Source organism: Argentina silus (assembly GCF_951799395.1).
Source record: "Argentina silus genome assembly, chromosome: 19".
NCBI lineage: Eukaryota > Metazoa > Chordata > Actinopteri > Argentiniformes > Argentinidae > Argentina > Argentina silus.
In genome coordinates this window covers 9190179-9212910 of record NC_139673.1, presented here as the reverse complement: position 1 = coordinate 9212910, position 22732 = coordinate 9190179, and the positions used below count along the sequence as shown (strand labels likewise).

General features: G+C 47.3%; 2 protein-coding genes across 2 annotated transcripts in view; both read left to right on the top strand.

Moving 5' to 3' along the window:
• Positions 1-22732, top strand: part of ap1g1 (adaptor related protein complex 1 subunit gamma 1) — a 142045-nt gene that overhangs the window by 64161 nt on the left and 55152 nt on the right. The gene's annotated exons all lie outside the window — the stretch shown is intronic.
• usp10 (ubiquitin specific peptidase 10) lies at positions 229-22291 on the top strand. The gene is made up of 15 exons (XM_083691033.1): positions 229-479; positions 5654-5722; positions 6297-6342; positions 6791-6850; positions 7977-9353; positions 11533-11624; positions 11752-11861; positions 12094-12152; positions 12286-12389; positions 13032-13131; positions 13427-13607; positions 15164-15329; positions 16628-16772; positions 17817-17882; positions 20085-22291. The coding sequence occupies exons 1-15, from the start codon at positions 459-461 to the stop codon at positions 20270-20272; spliced, it is 2784 nt and encodes a 927-aa protein (XP_083547159.1). The 5' UTR covers positions 229-458; the 3' UTR covers positions 20273-22291.

Genomic DNA, 22732 nt, shown 5'->3' with positions numbered 1-22732 from the left:
GAACTTCAAGAGTCATACATGTCTTTAAAAACATTTGATGAATGACATTTCAAATGAAGCAACATCTTTTGGTTTTTAAAAAAAATCTGAAATATAAATGTCAAGGTTTGTTTTGTCCTAAATGCACAGCTGACAGGCCTTGTCGCCCCTGTACTGAGGCTGTCAGACCTGCTCCACCCTCCTCCCACCCCGGACGGAAACACACGCGTTCACTTCGGAGCACACTGCCCAACCGCGCGCAGGCTAGAAGCGAGGAGGCGAGACAGAAATGGCGACGACGGCGGGGGAAGCAGCGTGATAGAACAACTCTAAAAATATAACTGTCAGTCCATTGTTGAGAAAATGAAAAAGATGTCGAAGTAGGACGTATTTTGTAATTATTATTACAAAAAAAGACACCACCTTCCCCCGGGGAGCGTCCTTCTTCTGATTGGAAAAGAGAAAACCTCACCGGGAGCATGGCTTCTCACAGTAACCAGGTAGCTTGCTAGCTCGAGAAAACTCTTCACACTGCTGATAACGTGTAGCATTTGGAACGGTTTCATATTTTAACAATAAATGGGTCAAGAAGTCGTGCTAAACTGTACACTTTGACATACCTGGATGAATGTGTTTGTTATCGGAAGTATAGTCGTGTCATTGAAGAGTGTGCTGAAATTGCTTGCTAATGCTTCCCTAAGCACGAAAGCCTATTTCCCCATTGAAACACCAGCATGGTACAGGCCCGATGAGCCTCCATTCAAATTAACCCAACGCTACTCGTTGCAACTTACTTGGAAATCGCACAATGGGCAAAATCAGGTGTGCACGTGTTGTTGCGTGGAAACAATAACACCTTCTGAAACCCCCAACAGGTGTCATTTGCTTTACTTTGTCGGTTTTTTAGGTGCTGGTGAAAATTGCTGCGTGTATGTGCACGGCCCACCTGCTCTCAGTGCTGCGCCAGGCCTGCTTATCCCAGTGCAGATTTTCATAAGGGGGTTAGCCAGGCAGCTAGCTAAACATTTCAAACCAGCAGGAGGGATCTGTCAAGAAAGTGCCGACCAGTTATGAGCATGGAATGAAGTCAAATATCACATTTGATTCGTATGAGTCGAAACTCTTTGGCGAAATAGCAACTTTAATTCATTTGGGTTAGGCTAGCTAACTGCATTCATTTAGCTGCCTAGCGTAGCACGCTAGCCTAGAGTTGTTGCGGACGCAGGTGGTGTGGCTAATGACATACGATGGGCCTGTCGCTGAACAGGGCGGTCTTGGTGTGGATCTGAACTATTTACTGATTCAGAATTGCGAAAACTGATTTGATTTGATTCTGATTTGGAACTCGAACAGTTGTGGTGTTCCTTGTACTAGGGTAGAGCAAGCAGTTGTGCATAGCTACATGTAGCTTTATCAAAGGAAGCTGGCTATCATGTGGGCAGACCTCCATGAACTGTTTATAGCCAACGGTAGTGTCTGTTCACGGCCTGAAGTGTAGCTAGATGGCAAGTGATCCTCCAATACCAGTTACATGTATTATTATATAATACATTGAAATGTAATGCATACACCGTTGCTGCATTTATCCTCAATGACTAGCTCTAGTTTAGCATCGAGCTAAAGCTGTACCAACATTTCTGCTGTTACAACTCGGAAACGTATTTTGTCAAATTCCCACTTTGAAAAAGCTCAGATGGTTGGTGTTTCATACCTAAAGTGAGTGACAGATCTGCTGCCACAGGGTTTCCCCAGGGCTGGGTGGCCAGGGCTGTAACATTAGGTGCTTGTGTGAAACCTCGTATATCTCACTTAGGGGCTAAATATTAAACCATCATTGGTCTGGGTGAGGTGTTTTTTGTGAGTCATTCTGAGAGGGCTCTTTTGCACACTTGGGACATGTGCTTACTTTTCTATTAATGTGTCATGACTGGCAGGGCAATGGTAGACATTTGCATTAAAATAGCTTTGAGGTTTAGGCATAGTTGATATAATCATTTGTTTGTCCAATAAAAGTCAATTTGAGTTTCATTTTAATAGCATAGAGTAGCATTGAGTAGCATTTTAATCTGTAGGAGTGGATTGAAGGCAGGGATGTTAATGTACCTGTTATGAATAGAGTTGGGATGTCCATAAGAATGATGTGCAGAAGACACTTCTTGATTTGTGACTGGAGTCACTTTATGGTTTTTGGAAAAAGCCTTGGAATGTCACACACCATGGCCTGTATGAGAGTGGCATACCAAAGTAACCACCAAACAATATTTTCCCAGCTAACAAATGCATGCTAAGTTTTTATCTCCCACCATGTTGATGAGCCTGTGATGTTTCTGCCATGATTGATGTTCTTTAAGCTGGTATTCATGTGTTTGGCTGAGTTTGTCAGTTGGTGAAGCAAGGCCGGATGGTCTCAACGTCACATGACGTGGTGGTAGGCGTGGGTTAGGCTGTGGAGAAACCCGTCTAGAATCACAGGATTGTAACTGAAAAGGGAAGATGGGAACCTTCTGTCACAGGGGGGTTGAATCAGATGCATTAAGTGGTTTTATTACCCTCCACCCCTCCTTTTATTGTCCAAAAATGGAATAAGGGGAGGCTGATGGGCAATTTCCAATCATGCTGATGGCCATCCTTTTTGAATTGCCAGCTCCTGAGTCAACATTGTGGAAATGGCACCCGATGCTTGGACAGTTGTCTGGTTAGTTAGGTATGTTCCTGGACAGCAGGGTGGAGCAGGGTGCAGTGAGCTGAGCTGTCCCCCCCTCCATGTAGCCTTGAAAGGTGCTACAACAGCATGACCTCAGAGAGAATCCCTCAGCTGTTTGTAAACGTTGGAGGTGATGAATGGAAATCTCCCCTGTGTTAAAGGGTCTCCTCACTGGAGAAATGACAGGGTTGCTCTTCTCCCTCAGCATAGTGTAAGTCCTGCTCTGTGTTAAAAGTTTTATTTTAAGTTGTTGAGCGTCACTGTGCCTAGATCATCATACCTCATCTGTCTTCATAGAGAATGTAATACGCAGGCTCAGACATGCACCAGGGGTTTATTCAAAACTCGTTTGACCTTATTTGTAGTGGTGCATTTTCATGGGCTGCCAAGTTGGGCTAATAGTGATTCTTTGCATTCCAATTGGTGATGACACAGAGCAGGGCTCCGCTGGCTGAGAACTCTGAGAGAGCGAGAGAGAGAAAGTCCTTTCAGTTGTCGGATGTCACTCAGTTGTAACCTTCTGCATCAAGTCACCACAGCGATGTGCGGTAACTTGAAATTCCAGTGAAGCAGCTCCTGTGACTGGCTTTTATCAGTTGTTGGTTGTTTTACATATTTTGCTCCCGTTACACCCACCCACTTCCTTAAACCGCCCCCTTCAGTAAACGTTCAAACTTTTCCCTGCCCCCTGATCTGTAACCCCATTCAGTAAAAAGTGTGTCTGTGAGTGTCACTGGAGCATGTTGAAATAATACAGATGGCTAATTTGTGGTAATCCTCAGTCCAAACGAACAGTGAGGGAAGCTTAGTGTGGTACGTGTGGCATGCCTGCAGAAAGAGGCAAAGGGACATTCTTTCTGTTGTGATTGTATTAGCCATCCTGAGGCCGTTGGATTATAGCTGGCTGTTTGTCGCTTGTAGTGCCATTTCAGCAATGCTGGGCCCTCGTTTGCAAAGAGTTACATATGCTTGAGCTGCACTTTCTTTTCTCTGTGCCTGCCTTTTCATGTCCCACTGTTTAATGCGCTGGGAGGATTATCTGCATGGTTAGCGAGCTTGTTTCACCTTTTTCCCCTCTTCCCTGCTCCACCGTGCATGACCACCACCGCTTAATTTTGATAGTATTTTTGATTTAGAAGTGATTTTGACATCTGGTGTGAACAAGTGTCGGACCTCAATACGGGCCGTCCGTCTGTGATCCGGTGTCACGGTTATCTAGACATTTACAGCTGAGTAGTTTGTGTATTGACGCAGATCCCCGTGCCTCTCCATAACGAGGAAAAACCCAGTCATGGCACCATGCGCTATGGAAGAACCAATTTCCCCCCAATGCACAGAGCTGTCAAGTGTGCAGCAAGTGCAAGAGACCTTCAATTACACAGTTAGTGCGACTGAGATTAAGTTAATTATAGCCAGCAAGGGGGAAAGCAGGTTATCTTTACAAGGCAGTGTAACACGTGGGCTGCAGGAGTATCCCAGTGCTAGGTAGGGAACGGAGGGCTGGCCTGGCCAGGTCTGTGCCGTTTGCGTGTCGTAATTTTAATGCCTTCCGTCAACCCACAGGTTTTTAGATGTAACACGTATTGGTCCCAGTCCAGAGCGATGACAGCTTGATTTATGGTGGCGAAAGCGTGTGTGGGCGTGAGGGGGTGTCGCTGAGACATGTCGATTTATGAACAACTGAGACCTCAGATTGTGGATTGTGTCATGAAGACACTTACAAAATGGAACTGTATGTGTCCAATTGATCCTCCAACAACAAGATTGGTCAACCAGCCAACCCCCACCCCCACCCCCACCCCCACCTCCAGCTCCAGTGAATATAGCCTACTATGGGTGTATTTGTAGCCTCTTACCACTGCTTTGTTTTAATCATACTGCTGTCTTGTTTTGCTGACGTTCTGACTCTGAGAGGAGCCTTGTGTTCAAGGCCCAGCTAGCATGGGGTAATCCCCGTTTGAACCCGTGGGATTTGAGGGTCACAATTCCAGCATCCCAAGGACTGCCGTTCCACGGTCCTCAATGCCATTCAGACGGCATCCGTATACTTGCTGCCCCCAGGACAGTGTGTGGAATGTGTCGGGGTTGCTACATTGCGGCAAACTGGGCTGCGCAACAGATCAAGCCGTTCCCAAGCCATTGATGAAATGATAGTGATCAGTGTATCTTTAATGCCACTGGCTGAGCTTTGAAAAGCTGTGCAGCTGTTCCACACTTTGAATAATGCTTGAATAGCCCATGATAACTCATGAGCTATTATGACGAGTTGATTAGTAATACGGCCAGATAAACACTGGTGGTGTTGACTGTCATCCAAACGCCTTTGGTCAATTGTGTTCCTCACTGGTTTAATTTGTAAGCGCGCCCACATTGATGTATTCCGCTTGTGGTGATGATGATAACAGTAATCGACTTGTAAAATTGACCTACACCCTACTTGTTTGTAGTTCATTGCCTCCTTTGGAGAATGTGTTACAAACTGGCTGAAGCCATTGAGTCAGGTCTCTCCATTTGGCTCAGTTCTCTGAAGTGGGAGGCTGGGAGCCATTTTGCCATGCTAATGCTGCATGACTCATCACTTTTCCATGGTGTCCTTCACTTTTCCCCAAACCAATGTCGCAATCTGGGCCGGTGTGATGGCAGGTGCTCTCCCAGGAGCCCTCACTGTTATCGCCGGTGGTGCTGTCCTCAAACTCAGTTCATTGATAAGAGGTGGAAAGGCCTTTTACGGCCATGTCTTTAAAATTCTCGTGGCCCTACCAAATGGAGGAACTCCACTGTTCAAGCCAACCTTCTCACCTAATAAAAGTGAAGCCTTGTTGATTATTTTATGAAATGTGTGATTGAGTATCAGAGCTTGAATGTTGTGTGTACAATAAAGTCTTGCACAAATGTACTGATTTAACTGCTGTATTACCCAGAATGTCTCTGCCTGTTCCAACGGCTTTCCTTTTTGATGTCTCTCCACAGTACATCTTCGGGGAGTTCAGCCCTGACGAGATTAATCAGTTCTTCGTGACTCCACGATGTTATGTCGAGGTAAGGTGAAGACTTACGAAACACAGCCGCAATTCGGAACATTTCTGCATGTTCATACAATGTTAGTCATTACAGAGTTACGACACAGGTGTGGGGGGGGGGGGACTTGATGCCAGACAACGGATAGTTCATGCTTCTGTTAAACAGTTGGTAGCTTGACTGGTTTGACAGCACATTGTCCACGGTGTTGATGGTTATGGTGCTCCAGTGACTCTTAATCTCAACACGGTCCCTTTTAAGAATGGCCTTTTGTAAGCTTATTAGCATACAAACTGCAGACTGTCCTGATCAAGAACGATGTGTTCATCTGCACTGCTCATGCTGTCTAAAACATAGAGGACAGGACCACGGTTGTATAGCGGGGACACATGAAGGCCTACACAGAGTCTAACCCTAACAGTTTATATGAGCAGTGTCTGCCTCACCACTCCAAAGTGCATGTTGCACAAAATTCAAAGATAAGAAGGAAGAGGCAGACAGATAACAGTCATGGTATGTGAGATAATGTATATTTAGATTTTTTTACTTGAACTTGAAAGTGACTTTTATGTGTTCTCTCTCCTCCTCCTGACAGCTTCCCCCGTTCAATGACAAAGTCTCCTGCGTCAGTCAGTCTTCAGGTAAGAGTAACGTCCGAGCTTGACCTTTCAGATTATTCATTTGTTGTTTTGTCGCAGAGTAGACCATTTCATACGTCATCAGCATCAGACCAGCCGACGCTCTCCGGGGTTGACGACACCCATACTCCCACTTGATGTCATAGTTATGTCCCCCAAACACACTCCCCTCTGTACAAGTTGGATGCAGTCCAGGCTCACCTGACCTACATGGCAGAGAGGCCTCCTCTATTTGTTTTTTGTTTTTTTAAAATCTGATTTCATTAATTAATTTGTTAAATAAAAAATAATTATGCCCACCAACACACTACACCTCCAGAGCAGGGATTTTGGAGCCACCTATTCCACGAGTTACAAAAAGTGTAATGTCAGTCAACCCCCCTCTGTTTGAGACAGTACCCCTCTTTCCCTTTTCTCATGATTTTTACCCTGATTTGTATTAATTATTCAGGAAGTTACTGCACTCCTGCTGTGCCTTACATTACGGAGTCTATGAGACGGCAGGTTTGCGGTGAGTTTGGGGTCCGACACTCCGTGCCTTCTTTTTATTTTTTGCTGAAGAACTCAAACCCAGGTCTTTAAAAACTGGTGGCTTTCCTTACCCCTGTACCCTCTCATTCTTGCCTGTTTCGTATCCAATCTGTAAGGCTTTGCATGCTTAGGTGCCGTGAAGTATTTCTCTCTCTTGCATAAAAACGCATTTGCACCACAGCAGTGCTTTAAGTTGACTTGTGATTGATTTTTGTGATACCCAACCCCCTCTCACTTAACTGGATGGACTGAGACCCCCCCCCTCGATATGGGACTTATCAGGGCATAGTGATGGTTTTCTAGGGAAGCTAACACTGACTTCTGAAGTCTCCTATTGTTCTGCTAGGGGTTTATCACTGAATGCATTTGTACTATCTGTGGAATGAACTGAAATCCCCTTGATAAAACACTAACAGAGGACACTCTAATCCGAGGAGCGTACCAGGACACTGTTCTGTCTAACCATGCCTTCCGTCTCCTCCCAGGGTTGGGTTCCGGTGGCTGGGTTGTGTGGATGACCACCAGTCTTATCTCACAGCCCAGCTGGGTCTGATTCAGAGTGTTGGAATGTGATCTGACCTGCATTTTACTAACGTTTTCTTCACCTTCAGCTGTTTCTCTCACTGCCTAAACTCTTCTAATGAAAACAGTCATGTTAGCATCTTGTTGAATCTAATCGATACTCATGTTCATGTCAGCTAAATTGGTTGCAAAATATATTTAAAAAAATTATATATATAATTTATATATATATTAATTAATTACATTGTTGAGGCCTGTTATGTTCATTGCTTGATACAAGTTCATTTGTGGAGTACCGAACATCCAGTTTTGATATCAGTAAGTAGTGGTGGAAATTATATTTCATGATGCTAAAGCTCATTTTGGACGCCAAATAGTGATGCGTGTAGTAAGTATGAATAAGTCCCAACAACAGTCCTCATTGTGTTGTGTGAGCCTTATGTGAAACATCGAATGAAAATTGCACACTTTTCATTCTCTACCTGAAGCTGGCTTTGTGGGCATTGTGTGTGTTTGTGTGTGTTGTGTGTGTGTGTGTGTGTGTCCTGCGATCGCCAAGCTCACTGCTATGATCTCTTCCACAGGAGAAGACTACCAGCGCATTGAGTTTGGTGTGGATGAGGTGATGGACTCCGAGCCGGTCGGGGTGAAGGATCCTCTCTTCAAGGTGTCCAGCACCCTGAACCCCCAGGCTCCAGAGTTCATCCTGGGCTGCCAGCCATCTCAGAAGGCCCTGCAGGCAGCAGCCGCCCCGGTGGCAGATGTCCCCGACGGAGCCCACGCCAACTCCCTTGACGGCCTTGATGGCCCCGACGGCCCTGATGGCCCCGATGGTCCAGATGGACCTGACGGCTTTGATGGCCCCGACGGCCCCGACTCGGAGCCCTCTGCCCTGGACACTGATGGCAATCAGGCGGGCCAGGACATGGAAGGGGGGCTGGGTGGCCTCGGCCAGCGGGAGAGGAAGAAAAAGAAAAAGCGACCGCCAGGATACTACAACTACCTGGAGGGCGCCGGTGGCAACAGCGGCGGTGTGGCTGCTGATGGGACGCCGGGGGCGGGGCTGGTGAACGGACACGCGCTCAGTGCCCCGCCCCGCGGCTCTGAGGACATGGTTGGTAAGGCGTTGTCAGGGGCCGATCTTTCCACCCCTGTCACGAAGGCAACAACAGGCGCAGCTGTGGCGGGTTCGGCCACTGCTGCCGTCAATCAGAGGACTTGTGATAGCCCTGATGAATCCTCTTTGGACTTCACGAGTGGAGCCGCCTCTTTGTCAGATGGTAACAATGCGGCTTGCTCCTCCTCCTCTTCCTCCTCTTCTCAAAGCAGCGGGGTGGCAGAGGGGGGCAGGACTGCAGAGCAGCAGCCGGAGCGCCTGGCTCCAGAGAGCCCTGAACTGCTGGGCAGCGGTGGGCACAGCCCCTGCCCCACCTCCCCTCCTCCCCCCTCCTCGGCTGCTGTGGCCAGCCCTCCTGCCACTACTGCTACTGCTACTACTGAAGAGGAAGAGGAAGAGGAGGATGAGGAGGAGGGGACGACGACGGCGGCGGCTGAGCCTGGGGACAGTGGGGTGGCCAACGGGCTGGCTGAGCCTGACGCTGCCGTCAGTGCAGACAAACACAAGGACGACTCTGAGGGAGGGCAGCACCCTAAGGCCCCCTCAGGCTCAGCGGTGCCCGCCTCCCCAGACTCTGAGGCCCGGCCGGCGGTGGCAGAGCAGGCTCAGTCGCCTGCCCCTCCGGCCGCGCCCGCCCCCGCAGCCAACCCCCCCAAATCCTGGGCTAGCCTCTTCAAAAACTCCAAGCCTCTGCCGGGAGGCCCTCAGGCCTACGTGGAGGTGAAGAATGTGGTGGAGGTAGTGGCTCCCTCCCCGGCCGCTGTGGAGCAGCCAGAGAAGGTTGGGGAGGTCAAAGAGAGCCCTGTCCATGTGTCAGAGGATCCCATGGCCCCTAAACTTGCAGGTAGTGTACCTAACCCAACAGATGCCCACAGTTTGTCCAAGACGAGTTCAGTTTCCCTGCAATGTCCGTTTTGTGTGTGATTAGAGACAACACTCTGAAGTGTGTACAGTTTTATAAGATGGTCAAACTGCATATACAGATCTCATGGTTTACTTGTTGCTGTGAAATTCAGCCCAGCATCCACTTGGTGGCAACATTGAGGCATGTATTGGTCTTCACACTGTAGAATCTTGAGAGCACTATTTTGAAGCCCGATGAATGATGTGTAAGGAGATAATTGGTGATACTTTTATGCTTTTTCCCTATTGAATCTTACACGGTTGACTTGCCCAATCCTGTTTTTGCCCAATGAATCGAAGTTGGGGACTTCAGAGGAGAAGATGATAAGATGCATATGAGCACCAGGTGGTGCTAGCGCGCACACACACACCCACACACACACACAGTGTTGTAAAACCCAGAATTCTATGACAGATCTCGGACATGCTTTACCCATTTTCCTCAATAATGCCCGGTGGATGGAGTTGGGGAATTTGTGAGGGGTCATGCCATGTGAGCACACCGCACAGGGACGTTCCATGTGGTCATGCTGGCATCTAAGAGAGCCATTGCCTTGAGCCAGTAATACTATTACAGCTTGAAGGCCAGGGCCCTCTGTGGTGCAGTCATGAGATTATGGGTAGGGGGCGGGCTGAACAGAAGCACTAATTAAGTCCATTACCACAGCAACGACGACCTTATGGATTTTCAGATGCACTACACGAGAGCAGTCTGGATCCCCCCCCCCACCACACACACACACACACACACACTACAGTATCAAGAGAAAAAAGGTTGCATGATGGGTTGATCTTTGCAAGATGCTTAATTAGTTATTAAAGATCCTGTCAATCCTGATTTACGATGACACTCATCCCAGCCAAATGGCCCTCAGGTGTCTTACATTAGTGGGAAGGTAAGCACACTGTGGCAGGCAGGCAGGATTGTGCCGTCTGGGTTTTGGCTTAAGGGGAGTTTTGGTTAGTTTGTTATTCATTGTTTTGCGCTGGTTCTCCTCCAACACACTACTACCCCGAAATCCCTTTGAGATGGAGTACCAGCGTGCTGGAACGAGGGGGAGATGATATATAGGCATGGTCTTATCTCCCTGTGTTACTAAAGCCTCCTATGAATCATGGTTGCCATTCCATGTTTTTTCATCCTATTAGCCACTGGGATTTTCCATCTCTCCAGCACCCGTATGCAGTATTTATGAGTGACAGGCTTTTTCAATGGCTGAATATTCCCCAGTCCAGATAAACCTACTGTGTACTACTGCTGTAAATGATTCATCTCCAGTCCCACGTGTTTCCGTAACCATTCCTCACAAAGGGGTTAGATGTGTACCCAGAGAGCCTTGCACAGCCTGGGCGCTCGTATCAGGAAAGACCCCTGAGGATGAATGGGAAGTTATTTATAGACCCCCTAACTAGTGTCTACTCCCACATCTCATTTAGATTTCTAACCCTATACGCACGATCTGATCCAGGCTGAAGTGTGCATTTACAGTCTACAACGACAGTGTCCTGTGTTATGTTCCTCTACTCCCCGATGAAACTCTCCATGGAATGTGTGGTTCACTTTTTAGCAAACCTGTTATCTAGCAAGCCACGTTTCTGTAATTTGGAGTTGTCCATACGTTATGCTATTTAGGTGGAACTATCTAAATGGCCTGTGCTTCTGATCCCACTGTTTAACCGTCATGTGATTCTGTGGTACTGTTTTTGTGATGAATTTTTACCTGTTTTTTTCTGGAATGTCCACGTTACCATGGGGGCTGTGTTGGCAGTGCCAGCTTCCCTTCCTAGGCGTGGCACAACATCTCCTTGTTCTGACTCACCTAGCCTCATGTGTCTCAGTCATATGATGCTGGAATAGAACAAGGGACATTTCTATATTGCTATACAGTCGACTCTACATAAGTGCACTCACTTTCAGTTCGACACTTGCAATTGAAGTATCTTGGTTTAGCTGGCTCCAGATATCTGCGTTCACTGTCCTAAGCCAGTGCATTTAACGGGATAAACCATCCATTTTGTTTTGAGTTTTACAAATGGACTATTGTGGTGTTTCCATGTTTCAGCCTTTATTTTTGTATGTGGAATGTGTGTTCAAAAATGCTATGTATTTAAATCCCCAGAACTAATTGAGAATGTGAAGTTGATACACAAGCCAGTGTCTTTGCAACCCAGAGGACTGATCAACAAGGGAAACTGGTGCTATATCAACGCTGTATCCTTTCCTCCGCTCCTCCTCACTCGGATGCCACATTCTTCTGCTTCTCCCATGTAGGCCTAGATGTATGTTCTATTGTTGTTCCAATGAGGTGGTTCCACCCTTGACCCAGAGCCCCCCCCAGACCCTGCAGGCCCTGATCGCTTGCCCCCCCATGTATCACCTGATGAAGTCCATTCCCCTCTTCAAGGAGACGCAGAGGCCGTGCACATCCACACCCATGATGGACAACTTGTGAGTAGCCACCGCCGCACAAGCTCGCCGGATGTTTGCGCGAGTCAAAACGACACAATCGACACATTGTTTCTTAGTAAATAAGCAGTGGGTGACACATTCTTGCTGCCTTATTTAATTTGTGCAACGGTGTTAAGAGTATTGAGAGTAAGTGTCACATTTGGGTTGGGTGTAGATTGACTTTGTTAATGACACTTCCCGACTCTGTCCCTTGTTTTCTCTGCCCCTCCAGTGTAAGGCTCGTGAATGAATTCAGCAACATGCCCGTGCCATCTAAAGCCAAACAGCAAGGTAAGCTCTCCGCCTCCATCTCTGCTCTCCGTCATCACAGTTCATTGAGTTTGTTTCCCATCTCTCTATCGTGTGAATTAGACATCCATCCATAATGGGATCTGATCTAATGATGCCAGTTGTGTTCTCATAGCTGCTGGTGAGAAGATGGTGAAGGACATCCGACCAGGTGTTGCTTTCGAGCCCACCTACGTTTACAGACTCCTCACCCTCATCAAGTCAAGTCTCTCAGAGAAGGTGAGCCTGTGACTTCTGGCCTACATTCTAGGATTTCTGGACCTTTATGGGTTTTTATTTTTTTTGCCCTGCTAAATTATTAAGAGGTGTTGGAATGCCAGTGAGCTTAATTAAGGTTGCTTTGAGTAGACCGTTGAACCATTCAGACATTCCATTCTCTCAGGTGTTCTACAACACAGAGTAAATGAAACATCTTGTCCACCTTCACCTCAGTGTCTCCTGACTGGTTTATCCACCATTCCCCCCCCCCCCCCCCATCATCTTTCATCAGCACACACGAGGAGTCTATGCACCTAAAACATTCAGTCTGTACTGAGGTGGTCTTTTCCATTCAGTATGTGTTTGTGTGTCTATTCGTGTATGAGACATGCTGAGTCGACTCTGTTTCAGAACCAGATGCGTGAGAAGTAGGTTCTTATTGCCTGACTGCAGGCATTCCTTATGTGGTTTTACTGGTCTTATCACACCTGTGTGATGCAACCTCCTGTGTATGCCCACTCTGATGTCCTGTCCTATAAGCCCTCACCAGTGAAAGTGGCGTGTGTGCGCGCGTGCGTCATGCTGACTCAGCGGTGTTGGCGGTAGCCAGCAGGTTCCCTCTTGGCTGCGTGTCCTAATTAGTGCTGATGACTGTCCTCTCAGGGTCGACAGGAGGATGCAGAGGAGTACCTGGGCTTCACCCTCAACGGACTGCACGAGGAGATGCTGGCTTTGAGAAAGCTCATCTCCCCTCAGGAAGAGAGTAAGTACTCTTTAAATCAGCGGGAATCGTAGAGACGCATGTTATTTGAGGGGAAACAAAATGACATCAACAAGTAAGAGTATTTACCCACCTGCTCCCTCTGCATGAGTTAACAGCATTAGCTGCCGCTTTGCCAAAAGCAAGGGATTATTTCCCTTTGTATTCCATATCACAGTTACCAATCTAAAGGTCTGTGTTCTCTTTCAACTCTGACTGGGTGTGGTGTGTCTGCTGGGACTGCCGTTGACCATGTAGTTCTAAAGCGACTGTCTCCTCTCCTGTCTTCCCTGAACAGAAGCTCCCACACCCAACGGGCCCGAGTCCAAGCCGGGCGTGGAGGAGAACGCTGCTGATAAGGAGGAGGAAGGGAGCGAGGACGAATGGGAGCAAGTGGGGCCCCGAAACAAGACCTCCATCACCCGCCAGGCCGACTTCGTCCGCACCCCCATCACTGACATATTCGGAGGACACATCAGGTAGAGTGACGGAGACAGTTAGAGTCGGGTGTGACTGCTCATAATGAAAACTTGATAATACGCTGATGGAGTGAATGTTTTGGTCTATCCCATGCTTCTCCTTCTGTTACCCTGTAGAAAACCGCTAGGCTAGCAGACACCTGACTTGACTCACACAGCTCAGCCAGAGTGATGGTCAAGCCGCTGAGTGTTTCTTTTCTTTTCTCCCTGCCCAAAGCTTATTTTTCTTAAAGCCGAGCAGCAGAACTGTGGCACCAGTGCCTTGCCCTTTCTTTTCATTGGCTGTGGCTGCTGTGCCCGGTATGACACGAGAGCTGAGAGAGCATAGTGCCATCTTTATCTGGGCCCCCTGGGCCGGCTGCCCTGGCACTGCCCTCTGGCTTCCCAGCCTCAGCCTCAGCCGGGGTGCCATGACAAACAGGCCCACCACGCCACCAGCTGTCTCTGGCCTTTCTCTGTACAAGCACCGCTCTTCAGAATAACAGCCGCTGTGGTCAGGGGACCAGCGCTGCTCAGCGGCCAGGCGCGGGGCGCGACGCTCACTCACCCAAATAAAGCGTCACACAAACAAGTCTGAAAGTCAAGAATCCTGCGAGGGTGTGTGGGTATGTTCCCGGGGCGAAATGACATGCTCTTTGACCGACGTTCTGGTCTGGGTCTGGCACACGCCTGGGTTGGATGGGTTACAGATTGCCTGGGAGGATTATTTTCTCAGAATCAGGAGGAGTTGTAGAGGTAAATGTAGTACAAGGGCAGACCTTCTCTTCAGCAAGGCCTGGGTATTATATTTCCGAGCCGTGGTCTTTTAGTCTTAGCCTCCACCCACTGAGCTCAGCTACATTCACTTCACGTTCTCAGCCACTGCAGTCAAGAGTAATTGGTTTGGCCGAGGGGAATCGTTGGAGCGATTTTTGAAACGATTTTCACAATTTGAAGAGATTAGTATGACCTTTTCACTCTCGGTGCTGCCAGGGTGTTATGCATGTTTGGGAGTTGTTTTTGCTCACATTTTGGATAAATTTCTGCCACGGAGAAAGCAAGTCGTAGAGGGAGGCAGGAAGGAGGGGGGGGGAGGTGATTCATCGACGCGTAGCTCAGAGGGACGCGCGGAGATGGTCTACGCTTTAACCCATTCACTTGTGACACGAAGCGGTCATTCAGGGGTGAGGTTCCCCAAAACCTTCGTAGCACTGACATCGTCTTTTATCTGTAGCCTACAATGGGCTTTTGTGGAAACTCACCCCTGAATGACCGCTTGGTGTGACATTGAATCACGGTGTGACGCTGAATGGGTCAAGGCGTGACTGAGACTCAAAGCAGTCCCTCAGATGTCTGAGGAACGTTGAAGAAGCACAGGCCCTACACATCCTAATATCCTCTGGCTTACGTATCATGGATAGCACACGTGTGTATTATATTTCCTCATGGCGTCATGTATGTACTGTACAGTATGTACTGATAGCTCCTGGAGCAGATGACTACTTTTTAAAGGTCAGATAAATTCAGTGAACCAACCAGTCTAATCTTGCCTGCGTCTGTGTGTGTGTCCCGTGCAGGTCGGTGGTGTACCAGCAGAACTCTAAGGAGTCGGCCACCCTGCAGCCCTTCTTCACCCTGCAGCTGGACATCCAGTCAGAGAAGATCCGCACTGTCCAGGAGGCCCTGGAGACCCTGGTGGCACGAGAGTCCGTCCAGGGCTACACCACTAAAACCAAGCAGGAGGTAGGCCTCTCTCTCTCTCTCTCTCTCTCATAGACCGCCTCCCCCACACTACTGCACTACTCTGGTCAAAAGTGGATGTCATTTGAGATTCGCCCCTAGTATAGTAATCACTAGCCTATATTTGAGCACAAGGCGTCTACCGTTTTTGTATAGATTGGATTTCACGATTGCTATTGTTTTTTCCCCCCAGACGCAATTATTTTTGCTTTTGTTGATTCACAGTTGGATATGGTGGTCTTGAGAAATCCAAAATTGGCTTATTTATTTTTTCCCCCCCTGCATGTTTTTCCCAAACAAGGATAAGGAAACGTTGCCAGTTTAGAGTTTTAAATTTAGGGTGTTTAGACAATAGGAATGTTTTGTTTTTGTGGTGTCTCATTTTCTCAACTGAAGTATTTGCGATGCGCAGCCCACTGTTTCATACAAAACACTCTCCTCTCCTCTCCACGGCCCCCTTCTGTTTGGCTGACATCACCCTCCCCTCAGCCATGGCCCTGTTGAAGTCCCAGAGGCCTTTACTCTGCTGCATGTTGACACTAGAGCATTGTTTGTGCTGTGCGTCCTCGCTGGCCGCACTCATTGTCTTCTGTGATTGTGGCTTAAGACAATGTGCTTCCACTGTATCGACAGAGCACTGGTGACAGGAGTGTCTGCTGGGCAGCTGGTTTGGACTGTATTGTTTTAAACCAATAGAAAAAAAAAATCTGTCGTGTTTTTGTTTTTTTCTCCACCGGGAAGATGTTACCTTATACCAGTGATACTCCGAACCTAAAATGTGGCTCTTGACAGGGTTCCAAGTGTGTCGTAGTTAATGTATTAAGTTGAGTGGAGATCTGCCTTCTTGCTGGGAGCTCTCTTCATGACAACTAAGTTTCTTCCCTTCACTGCACGCTTAGTGCATCATCAATTCCACAGCCCTTTAGGTCAATGATCATTTGCAGTTTGGCTCTGTGTTTACCAAGGTCCAAGTACCACTGCCTTCTACTGTTTTAGAAGCAGCTGATCGTGCCGTCTGGGCATGCAGCCTGGCTTCATCTCATTGACAGTCTTGCAGTTTTATACGCCCTAGTGATTCATTAGTCATTTGATCAAAGCCAGCTCTTGGTTTCTGTGACGGTCTGTGCTGTTTTTGTTCAGAGCCTAATCCCTGGCTAAATTGGGGAGATTCTGTTCTGTTCTACATTAGCAGTCTGATGTAGCTGTGGTAGGAGAGTAACGGGTAGTGTGTAACGGAGTTGTTGGTGTTTCTGCGTGGTTGTCCTGACTCGTCCCTCTCCTCCGCCTGTGTTTGTTTGCAGATTGAGATCAGTCGGAGAGTGACCCTGGAGGAGCTCCCTCCAGTGCTCGTCCTCCACCTCAAGAGATTCGTGTTTGAGAAGACTGGAGGCTGTCAGAAACTGATCAAGAACGTCGATTACCCTGTGGACCTGGAAATCAGCAAAGGTATGAGCATCTCGAAGACCTCACACGGGGGAGCGTCCCTACTCCACACATTTCAAGCCCTTGTCATTGACCTCATCCCGTGCGGATACGTTTCAAACCTTCTCAACCCTTCTGTGAAAAAAAGGGGAAACATGGAGAAGAACACTGTCAGCATCCTCTGATCTGGTCTGATCTGGTCTTTCCAAAGGCTGTGTCCTAGTTTCACACATGGTACACACACAGGTATAGCTCACTTGTCTGCCATCACGTCTCTTAAACCAAGGGTTTGGTAGAATGTGGGGAAGTGATGAACGGCAGGGCGAGGTGGGTTGTGTGTCTCTGCTCCACTGATGGTAGATCTCATACCTGCTCCTCCACCCCCAGCACCCCCCCTCTGGCAACCTCGCACTTCATCAGTCCAGCCTGTGTTCATCTCCCACCCCTCCCTGCCCCTGCCCAGGCTTTACCCTACAAGCCCAGAACAAGAAGCTCACGCAGAGAAAATATTTACAGCAGACTTGTCATCTCTGACCCCCCCCCCCACCTCCCTCCTAGAAAAAGAAACCGCCATTTTGATTTCCTGTGCCAAGTGGGTCACGGTCTGTAGTATTAGAAGGGAGTCTCTGTATCCTCCCCTGTATGAGGGTCATGTGAGGAATCTGTAACTAGGTTTAAGGCTAACCTCCCATCCACTCCCAGTACCCTCCAAATACACCAGGTTCACAACATCAGAACGAAGGCCAAGCCTTGGTTCCTCCCCGCTGTGTCTTTGGATCCAGCTTGTTCTGTCTCCAGCAGAGTAAATTTTAGAAAGTAGGCTACATCTTATTTTGGTTAGGAACAGAGGCGGCCCGCCAGCATTTTAGCCTACTTGGACCGTGGTTGGACATGTAATCTGGATGTGATTTACCAAACGCTAACAGTGATGTATTTTTACAGTCCCCTCTATTTCGATGGGCTCACGCTCGTGGCACACAGACCCAAATAACAGTAATCGATGGCTATTGAGTGATATTTTACACCTCTCTTGTTTCTCCTGATGTATTCATTTTGCTATCCTTTCAGATCTCCTCTCTCAAGGGGTGCGGAGCAAAATCTTCAAAGGCCAAAGAACCTACAGGCTCTTTGCAGGTACGTACCGTAGAAAGCGATATTATATGATCATCTGTAAAAAATTGTATGCGTTATTTAAACACACGTTTTGGTCTCCTTCACTGGCCCGTGTTGCTTGCTGCTCATGCTATCGCAGTGTTGATATTATTGGTACTCTATGTTCCTGTGATTCTGCCCGTTCAAATAGTGAAGCTGCCAGGGACTAGCAGTTGATGACCTTCAAGCCGCTTGTCTGACTTGGTGTCTGGCTTGTCCCAGAGCTGGATTTGATTTTAAGCCGCTCGTATTGGGGGGGACATAATTCAAGATGAGTTTGGCTGGCCTGCATGAGCCATATTCATCTTGTTGGGGTTCCTAAGGAGCGATTCCTTTCGCTGGAGCAGTTTATACGTTGTACAAATAGCATATCACTTGGATGGTGAAAGGTTGATGGCATTCACCTCATGTTAATTCATTTTCATGGGAGTACCCTGCCTGTAGATTTATACCCGAAGTACTTTGTGGTCACATTAAATGCTTTCTGCATACTACATTATGCCCTATCATACGTGTCGTAGTGTGAGGTACAGAAATAAGTATTGGACTGAAGGGAAAATACAGTGGAAAAGTACAGTGAGGAACGAGCCACGATTGCCGCTGGTTTGTGTGGAATGAAGCCGGAGGTAGAAGGTGCTGATCTCAGCTGTGAAATGATGCAACAGTTTCTCACTCTGTGGTAACTCTGCTTCAGTTAAACCACACTCTGACCACACTGTCTCTCCTGTGCTTCTCTGCCTCTTCCCTTCCCCAGAGCCCTCTGATATAGGTGGGGCTTGCCCCCCCTCCCTGTCATGGACATAGGGTTTGGATGTGGGCCTCATTAGGAAGCCCAACCTTTCCTCGCCACTGTGCTGTTCTGCTGCTGCCTGTTGGAGGTGGCGGGGTGGCTGGTGTCCAGCTCTGTTATTTCCAGCAGCTCATTCAGCATGTAGATGTCCTGCCCACCCACCCCCCCCTCCCTTCAGGCCTCACTGACCTGTGCAAACAGACACATCTCCACTGCGGGGGTCTCTGTGTTCATCACCCCATAGTTTGGGAGTAAATTATCTTCTGATGTTTATTTTTCTTTCAGAAGGGAAAAAAAGACGCTCCTCGCTTGTCAAAAAGTTGTTAGTAGAGTAACCCCAGGCAACCGTTGCTATAGCAGTGCAGTACATTTGTACAGTAAGATCCTGCTTGGAGGTAAACGTTTAGCCTTCTCTGACCATCTGGCCAAGGGGACTTAGAAAGAAGCGATGAAAAGCTCTCCATGCCACACAGCCGGTAATATAATAGCATAACTGTATTGTTAATATGTACTATCAACTTCTTTGGAAACTTCAATCATGTCGTTTGAAGTCTGGGGCCAGTGGAGAGGTGAACTTGTGCAGTCAAGCACCAATCAGCACACACCGCTCCTACTTTGTTCTACCTAATTGAGCCAATCATTTCGTTGGGACTGCGTTGCTCCCATCTGTTGTCAGAGGGGATGCAATGACCGTAGAACATCTTTTAGTAGGTTAGTTTAAAAAGCCTGAATAACTTTCCAAAGCAAGCCTTCTGTCCAGGTCAAACGTCTCTGAACAGGAGTCCCGTGTTTTACACAAACTAATGATTTACGGCTGCATGGTAGCAACTGTCACTGTGGTTTAAATCCCGAGCCAAGTTCTAAAGGTGGTCTCTGCCTAACGGTCGTGCTTCAGATTAAAAGCGTTAAGGCAATGTAGAACACATGTCGCTGGTCCAGTGGTGTTTCACCCCAGCTTGTTAAAAACGGACAATGTTCTTTTCTCCGCATTCTACTTTTCGCCATTGCTTTTTTTCCTCCCGTTCGGTCATGATTAATGTATTGCGAGGAATTCTTAAGACATTTGATCGGATATGTAAAAACAGCGTATAGGAAGTTTTTATGTTAAGTATGTGCTGACACGACGATATGGAATGCCTACATCAACACCACAGGGCTCTGGAGGCGCCAACCTCAAGGCCGGGGGGGGTGGGCGGGGGGGGGGGGGGGGGGGCATGTGTCCTGGCTGCCATACCTACTGTTCCTCGCAACTGAAGGCTGCTGATGCATATATCCGGAATGCTCTGATCTCGGGGTCTTTCCCTGCCCTCGTTTAGCGAGCCAGATAACAGAAATGCCCTTTGTGTGTTCCTCTTAACGTTCTTCCATTTTTGTCCCCCCCTCCTCCCCCACAGTGGTCTATCACCATGGGAACAGCGCCACAGGCGGCCATTACACCACGGATGTCTTCCACATCGGTCTGAACGGCTGGCTGCGCATCGACGACCAGGCGGTGAAGGTCATCTCCCAGTACCAGGTGGTGAAGCAGACCCTGGAGCGCACTGCTTACCTGCTGTACTACCGTCGCGTCGATCTGCTGTAGACACCACACACACACAATCACACTCTCTCACACACACACACTCGCGCATACACACACATTCAAGTGCATCCACACGCCAGCCACACACACATGCACGCACGCACGTGTACACACGCATACATACACACACACACACACACACACACACACCTCGCACACACGTGCATACAAACAAACGCATCCACACACAAACTAATGAACAGGAACACTGCCCAACTTCTTCTCTTGCAAGATTTTCCTCTTCCTCCCCCTCGTCCCTGCTTTTCCAGAGAGCCAGCTTTTCCAACAACGCCTTTTTTTTCCTTTGATCTTTTTTTGGAAGAAGAGAAAAAAAAGGACACGTTCTAAAAGAATTTCCCTGTGATAGCTTCCTCTTCTCTGTGCGCCACTGCTGTTTTTTTTTTAAATGCTGAGAGGAGAGACTGTTGAATGGACTGAGGGCCCGGGGGGAGGGTTGGGACTGTAGACTCGCCTCTGAACCCACAGCCCGGTTCAGACGGGGAAAACGTGGATTCATCCACTGGAAGAACTTTGATCTACCATATGAGGCTGCAGGTGGACTGTTGGACTGCTGGAGAGAAGTTGTTCTTTTTTTTTCTCCTTTTTTTTTTTGTTTATCAACCTTTTTTCTTTCTTTTTTTTAAGAAAATGGCATAGAAAAATCAGTGTTTTGCCTTTGAGCAAAGGGAGTTGTTGGCCTCATGAATTTGCAGCAGTTTAAAAGCCTGTTGAAATTTGCCTAGTGCATTGAATAAGGCCCAGCACCAGCAAACGACACAATGTTGTTCTACCAGTCTCTATACTCCCGAGGCGAGATACTCTTCACCGCCACCACCTCTTCTCCCTCCTTCTCCAACTTCCTCACTTTCCTGATGCTTTTAAATCTAGGTAACACTTGAGCCATCAAAAAAAAAAAAAAAAGAGAAAAAAAAAAACCAGACTGGAGAAAGAGGTGCTACAGTGTGCTGAAACTAAACAGCTTCTTGGTTTGAGAGAACCTCGTGTGGTTTCTGGGTGTAGGATTAGAATGACTATCTAAAACCAATTTTAATGCGCTTTAGGATTTAAATGATGATAATTAAAAATTAAGCTTCTGTGCACGTAAAAATATAACTGATCAATAAAAGATGTGGACGTGCAAATGCACATTTTTGCAGATATTTAAGGATTAAAATGTAAAAAAGAAATAAAAAAGAAAAAAAAAAAGAAGATAATTCTGAAGAGTCTAGGTGACGGTCACCTTGTCTGACTCCCTGGGGGGTTGTGCTACTTCTAAGGCTTTCTGAGTATTCGCGCTGGACAGATGGCTGCCAATGAACACTGAGATTCCATTGCAAACATCTGCCCTTGTTTACTTAATGCCTCTCCTTCTTCTTTCTCCCCATCCATCCTTCATTTATCCTTTTTCCTGTACTGGTCTAAAGGTTCCACCTGTGTATAGGCGGCCTGTGTCTGTGTAGAGTTACAAACAAGAGCCACATCACCCCTTATCCCCCCCAAACTCACCAGATAGAGGGGGCTGCCTTAGGTTCGGTATGCAAGGCTTTCTAATCCAAATCTCCACTCGATGTACAAGTCCAGCCCAGTCAGGGTGACAACTGTAAGTCAAATGTCTGTAAAGTGTTAAAATGGGAATGTACCTGACCTCTGCATTTCCTCCTTTGTGGCCGAGAGCAGTTCTCTCTCCAGAGAGAGAGAGACTGTTCGTGTTGAGGGGGTAGTGGGATCACATCTGTGTTTGGCTCTAAAAATGTCCCCCCACAATAAATGCGCACAAAAGGAAATCATGTTTGCTTTTGTTTTCAAGACCTTGCTTTCGCATCATTTATTATTCATTGATTGTGTTGATTTGAGTTTCAGTAAAAAAAAATAAAAAAAAGTTATGTTATTTTTCATTTGTTCGATATTTCCATGACCTTTTTCCCAGAATTATACTTGCATCTGAATTGGTATGAGATAAATTACCCAAGGTAAAGCACAACAATGAATAAAATTGTACAAGTTCTTTGCTTGATCATATTTATTTTTCATCATTTTTCTTTTTTCTTTATTCTGATCCATATTCTTAAGGGACATTTCAACTCCGACAGTGTCAGAATCTGTCAGTATTTAATCTTTTACAGAACTTGCCACTACATTACTCTGCTGAAGGTCTGGTGGGTCGTGGATAACTCTTGTATACCCTGTGTCCCCAAAGCAGACCATTTTCCAAAGATCTCTTTCATACACACACACACACATTCCCTCACATGAAGACACTCCTCTCGCTGTCTCTGACACACACACGGCCATCAAGTAAAGCGAGGTACACATCTGGGAACGGGTCATTTGTAAGGCGACTCTCACACTTTCCTGTTTCTGACCACTAGAACGTTGGTGCAGTGTGAAATCATTTTTCCCACGTTGGAATAGCAGCGCATGCATTTTAGATCCAAAATAGGAGAAGAGATTTTATTTTAT

What these genes read in the sequence shown, in the direction of transcription:
- usp10 (XM_083691033.1), top strand. Translation starts at nt 459, where the DNA reads ATGGCTTCTCACAGTAACCAG. An exon ending in TGGCTTCTCACAGTAACCAG is followed by an intron (nt 480 to 5,653) that starts GTAGCTTGCTAG and finishes GTCTCTCCACAG; the next exon opens with TACATCTTCGGGGAGTTCAG. An exon ending in AGTCAAGTCTCTCAGAGAAG is followed by an intron (nt 12,390 to 13,031) that starts GTGAGCCTGTGA and finishes CTGTCCTCTCAG; the next exon opens with GGTCGACAGGAGGATGCAGA.